Source organism: Zeugodacus cucurbitae, chromosome Y (assembly GCF_028554725.1).
Source record: "Zeugodacus cucurbitae isolate PBARC_wt_2022May chromosome Y, idZeuCucr1.2, whole genome shotgun sequence".
NCBI classification, from domain to species: domain Eukaryota; kingdom Metazoa; phylum Arthropoda; class Insecta; order Diptera; family Tephritidae; genus Zeugodacus; species Zeugodacus cucurbitae.
The window spans coordinates 7897124-7903481 of record NC_071673.1 but is presented as its reverse complement, the minus strand read 5'-3'; the positions used below and the strand labels follow the sequence as shown (position 1 = coordinate 7903481).

At 38.6% G+C, this 6358-nt stretch overlaps 1 protein-coding gene and 1 pseudogene across 1 annotated transcript; one reads left to right on the top strand and one right to left on the bottom strand.

Moving 5' to 3' along the window:
- Positions 1–3391: 3391 nt before the first annotated feature.
- Positions 3392–4183, bottom strand: LOC128923492 (uncharacterized). The gene has a single exon (XM_054235750.1). The coding sequence runs from the start codon at positions 4181–4183 to the stop codon at positions 3392–3394; it is 792 nt and encodes a 263-aa protein (XP_054091725.1).
- A 1791-nt stretch (positions 4184–5974) lies between these two features.
- Positions 5975–6358, top strand: LOC128923491 (40S ribosomal protein S25-like; annotated as a pseudogene).

Genomic DNA, 6358 nt, shown 5'->3' with positions numbered 1-6358 from the left:
TGTTCGGTGACACCCGAACTTAGCACTTCCTTACTTGTTTTAAATGAACACACGCAAGAAACGGGAAAGTACGTACATATGTATGGGAGTGCGTGTATAAGTGTATAAAAACTTATAACTTTCGAAATGTTTGTTTAAACCCGTGCGTAGCTGGAGCGGTCTGCTAGTTTCATTATAAAGATGGTAAAGAAGAGATGCACTACAACATTTTAAATCGGCGTGGTTCCGTTCACTTATATGTCAAAAACCATATCCGAAACTACTCCATGAATTTCGATGAAATTCGGTTCATGATATCTTCCAAATCGGTTCACAACTACGCCTCCTCATATACAACAACGCCTCATCAACCAGAACTTTGAAGTCAATCTGAATCGTTTAATCGTAACTATAGTGTGGCATCGCCCTTCTAAAAATCGCCGAAATCGGACCATAAGTATTCAAGGCCTTATATATCAAATATGAGGACATCCGGATCTGAGCTTCTAATAAATTTTTATACTCTCGCAAGATGCTAAAGAGAGTATAATAGTGTGGACTATAACGGTTGTTTGTAAGTCCTAAAACTAAACAAGTTAGATATAGGGTTATATATATCAAAATGATCAGGGTGAAGAGTAAAGTTCAAATCCGGATGTCTGTCTGTCCGTCCGTACAAGCTGTAACTTGAGTAAGAATTGAGATATCTAAATGAAACTTGGAACACGTGTTCCTTGGCGCCATGAAAATATTAAGTTGAAAGATGGGCGGAATCGGACACTTCTACGCCCATAAAATGGCGATAACCGTAAACACATAAAGAGCCAGAGATGAAAGTAAAATCTGGTACAAACGATTGTTCTAGGAAAGGACATATTTGGATGTAATTTTTTTTTTGGAATGTGGGCGTGGCCTCGCCCCTACTAAGTTTTTTGTACATATATCGTAAACTACTAATGCTATAGCAACGAAACTTTCAGGAATCGTTTTTCAGGCATTACCTTATATGGTTCAAAAATGGAGAAAATCGGAATATTACCACGCCCACCTCCCATACAAAAGAAGGCACAGAAGAGCTGCATTCAAATTGTATAAAGCAAAGCGAGTTATAAACTCCCATAAACAGCTGATTGGAAATAATAATTTTAAATAATAATATTTCAAGAATGCAAAGTGCGAAGGTGCGAAGCTGCAAAGATTAAAGTGACTGCGCCAATTAGATGAAGTAAAGATATAGGAACTACAGAAGAAGAGAAAGAATGTATGTATGTAATTTGGTAGAAATGAAATAAGAACAAAGGAACAGGAGCAGAAATTGAAAAGGAAACATATGTTTGTACACGATGTTATAAATTTGTTCAATTAGGGTCAACCAACATCAGAGCAGTCTAATATGTCTTTCTACAACTTCCCTTGGCTTCATATGGGCCAACCCACACCGAACAAGACGAAACCAAAAGGCTTTTTCGATCCTTGACTGGTTCGAAGAGATGTTGTCGATCTTCTTATGTATGTTCATACAACCAACGTACACCAAATGTGACAAATTTGTCTCAAACCGTTTTCGTTGTCGAACAATACATTTGGGATGGCCGATTAAATTGTTGATTAAAACACCGCGTTTTTATATGAAATTAACTTTATTAAATTACTAGTATGACCGCAAAGAAATAATTGCAATTGCCGGTTAAAAATATAAAAGATTAAATAGCGATCACGCCCGCTGTGATCTGCTATGGTCTTGCGTTGTCCGTGGTTGCCGGTGGTCTGTCTGTTTTTGTCTGTCCTTAATTCGTCTTCGTCCCTACTTCAGACTTATTGTCCGTTTGCACAGTCCTACAATCGGCTATCCTGACTGTTCATTCCGCCCCGAATGATGGGATCCACATCTTCATAACTTCAGCAATTGTTATTAGAATTTTGCTTTAAGTAGTACTGCCTCTGTCTGTTATGACACGTCTTGGATTTCCGCAAACGACTGCTATTTTCTTTAATCATTTGACGACTGCATCAACTCCTGTGTTCTTAGTTGGATATAGCCAAACGAACTTGGAGAATGCGTCCACCATCACAAGGATGTAGTTATATGCCTTCTTTGTCGACTCCAGCGGCCCAACGTGATCGAGATGTAGTGTTCCCAAAGGCTTGTCCTCTTCACTAATGGGATTTAAGAAACCTTCTTTCTTTCCTGTCATTGTATCGTGAACGATACACACTACGCAACTTCTTACAACCTTTGTTGCCTTCCTATTTAAATTTGGTATATAAAATGTTTTTTCTACTGCTTCTTCCGTTTTCTTGATGGAAAAGTGTCCTTACCTATGTGCCATGTTGATGATTTCGTTTTCCATAACTGATGGAAGACAGCTCGTACCCAATCGTCCTCTTCCTGCGCTTGCTTCAGACGGTGGATTAGGTAATCTTCTACAATGAGGCAAGATACCCTACTCAACGCAGCTACATGTCGCATTTTTGAACCGTTTCTATGTTCTATCTCGTAGCAAAAGTCTTGTAGGAACCTTACCCAACGAGATACTCTTAATAACACAGCTCGTTTCCGCATCGTCATTTCGAATGCTTTACAATCTGTTACTATCTTTAAACTTTTCCCCAACAAATATACTCTTCACTTTTTAAGTGCTTCTATAATCGCTAGTACCTCGAGTTCGTATGAATGGTACTTCTCTTCTGCTGATTTTGTCTTCTGACTCATGTATTGAACTGGATGGAACGCTTGATCGTCGAAATCCTTCTGAAGTAGCACTGCTCTGTACCCGGTCATACAAGCGTCTGTATGTACCTCAGTCACTGTTTTCGGATTGTATAACATTAGGACTGGTGCGCTGATCAATACTGACTCCAACTTCTTAAATGCCTCCAACTGCTTGTCGCGCAACTCGAACTTAACCTCTTTCCTGAGTAGATCCGACAGCGGTTTGGCTATTACTGCGTATCCATCGACAAATCTTCTAAAGTATGATGCCAACCCCAGGAATCTCTGCAAAGCCTTCTGGTCATGTGGCAATGGGAAATTCCTAATCGCTTTCGTTTTTGCATCAGATGGTGTTATCGAACCGTCTACTATAGCATAGCCTAGAAAGTCTATTTTACTTATAAGAAACTGACATTTGTCCCATTTCATCCGCTAACCATATTCTTCAGCCCTTCGTAGAACTCGTTCCAAACTGTGTACGCCTTCGATGTAATCCTTGGAGGGAATAACTAAATCGTCCATGTAAGCCACCACAGTATCGTCTTGTATAAGATCTCTAAATACTGCTAAAATAAATCTTGAAAAAACTGCCGGCGAATTCGATATACCAAAAGGCACGTATTGAAATTCATATTGCCCATTGTATGTAACGAATGCGGTGTACTTCCTTGAGGTAGGCTCCACTGGGACATGGAAAAATTAATTCCTAAGATCTAGTGTCGTAAAAACATTAGCACCCTGTAACATTTCGATAACAGTGTCGATATTTGGCTTCGGGAACTTATCGCGAACTATCTTTGAGTTTAATCGCCGATGATCGCAACACAAACGTTTCTTTCCATCTGTCTTCGAAACTAACACCACTGGTGACGCATAATTAATGATGCCATCCTTCAACCACTCTTTAACTTGTTCATCCACTTCTTGTCTATCGGTATATGACATCCGTCTGGGAATTTCATATACTGGGGTATCATCTGCTACGTGAAATTTTACTTCCAACTTTATGTTGTCTATCTCGATGGATGTGGTAAAGCTACCTATTGTTGTAAGTTTGATGGTACCGATACCCATCAACTGTCGCTCTCCACTACTTAAGTCAACATCCACACTAGGTATGTTTAACGTATCGTAACATATAATACATAAGTCGCTACCTGTGTCGATTAATACCGACGCAGATTTTCCGTTGAAACTTACATCCTTAAAAATCAATCTACTACGCTTCTTCGATTTTACGATTTCTCCTTCATCCGTCATATTATTGCCACTGCTTCGTTCCGATTTAGGAGATTTAATTCCTGCCTTACAGTTAACTGCATTATGACCCTCTTTACCGCAATTGTAAAACGATGTCTTATTACGTGGACATTCCCTGCTAAATAGAACTGCTTTCTGGAAATCCTTGTTTGGCGACGATGCCTTCTCCTGTTTCCCATTCACGGGTTGTGACTGGCTGTAACGAAACTTTTCGTCTTCACCTACCTTCATCTGCTCCTCCAATCCCTTATAGTTTTCACCTGGTATAGGTTGCTTTTGTTCGACCTTGAGTCCGGTATGCCTTCGATGAAATATTCTATTAGGCTTGCGTCATCTAGCCCTATCGGTTTCCCCAACTCCATTAAAACGTATAAATATTATCGAAGTAGTTCCCCATGTCGCTTCCGACGACTACGTAAAGTACGGTGTACTTCAATCGATGATAATGCTATACCAAATTCCTGCCGCAGCGCTAGTTTTAGTGAACTCCAACTGCTTATTCCTCTTTGGCTTCTTATGAAAATCTTTGCCGCACTCTTCAACAGTTGTTTTGCGTAGATGAATTTCTGCAGCTTGTTCCAACGCACTGCTGATGCGTTTGCCTCAAAATCCTAAGGCCATTGTTCGAAACTTGGACAACCTGTTCCTTTAAACGAAGTCATTGAGTCTTAGACATCTCGGAGAGTAAAGTTGTGGTATTCGACCCTAACCTCACGAACACTCCGTTGGCTTGCTACCTCTTCCACATCAGTTTCGGAACCGTCACTCACAGGCAGGCCGAAATGCACCATCGTCTGTCTTGTAGTGTCGCTTTCCGTTAAATAGTTGATTGCCCTAAATCGCCTAACCTTTCCTTCAGACCGTCAACAGTCAGCTCAAAAATTTCGTTGCGGTTCATATTTTATAATGTTGTACAAAAAATCGTTAATATTGTAAAGATTTTAATTTTAATAATAAAATTTCCTTTTAGCTTGCGTTACAATATTCACTTTTTCCGCATACAATTCTGATAATTTTTATGTTATTCAATTCGATCGTAATATCCTCGTTTACAATTTCCGTGTACAATTTTAATAACTTGTTTGTTAAACGAATTTTATTACAATATTCCTTTTAATCATTCGCATACAGTTTTTGAAGTAAAATACTTTCTATAACTCGAATTTTATTACAACATCCGCATTTATATTTTGTGAAAAATTTTAATAATTTTTATGTTTAAAGAATTTCATTACAATATTCGTTTTAACTTTTCCGCATAAAGTTTTTAGAGAGAAATATTTTCTGTAAATCGAATTTTATTACAATATCCGCATATCCGCATTTAACTTTCTTATATAATTATATATATGTATATCTCACGTAAGAATTTTTAACGTATTTTCATCAATAAAAGATTGTTGCGATATTCGCCTATAAATTAAAAAAAAAATTACAAAAATATTCAATAACTTATTTTACGTTATTCAAAAAATTTACAGTTGTATATCAAAAGACATAGCTGTTTCTCCAATGAAATGTAACGCCACCTCCAACGATGTACTGTACTTTACCGCACACACTATATATGCCCACCGTTACTGCTGCTGCTGCTGCTGTTACTGACGATGATGCTGCTGCTAATACTGCTGCTACTGCTACTATTGCTGGTGCTGTTACTGCTCGCCGACGCTGCGCCTTGTTGCTAGCGCTCCTTTCGACAGCCAAGCTGTCCCACTCCTCCGTTATGCGATTTGAGTACTGCAATCACTTGTAGAAATTAACGCGTTTAAAATGTATCAAAAATGTTCACTTTAAATCGCAAATGATTCACGCAAAATCGCACTTTAATCCCGAAATCTCACTTCTGGCACCACTTGTTGATTAAAACATCGCGTTTATATATGAAATGATTACAAATGAACTTCATTAAATTACTAGTATGACCACAAAGAAATAATTGCAATGGCCGGATAAAAATATAAAAGATTAAATAGCGATCACGTCCGCTGTGATCTGCTGTGATCTTGCGTCAAAGATAATATGATACGAAACTCTTTTATTCGAGAGAGAGCTGTGAAAGTCCGCATTTTTTATAACATTTGGCAGACACAAAAGAAGAAGGAGGGAAGTGGTGGCGGTAAAGCCAAGAAAAAGAAATGGTCCAAAGGCAAAGTCAGGGACAAGTTGAACAATTAAATTCTTTTCGATAAAGTCACCTATGAAAAACTATACAAGGAAAACTATACAAGTGCTACAATACAAACTTATCACTCCTTCGGTGGTATCTGAACGTTTGGAGATTCGTGGTTCACTCGCCAAAAGAGCGCTTGTGGAATTACCTGACAAAGGTCTGATTAAACAGGCCGCGCATCACCATTCCCAGGTGATCTATACACGTGCAACCAAGAGTGATGATGCGTAAAT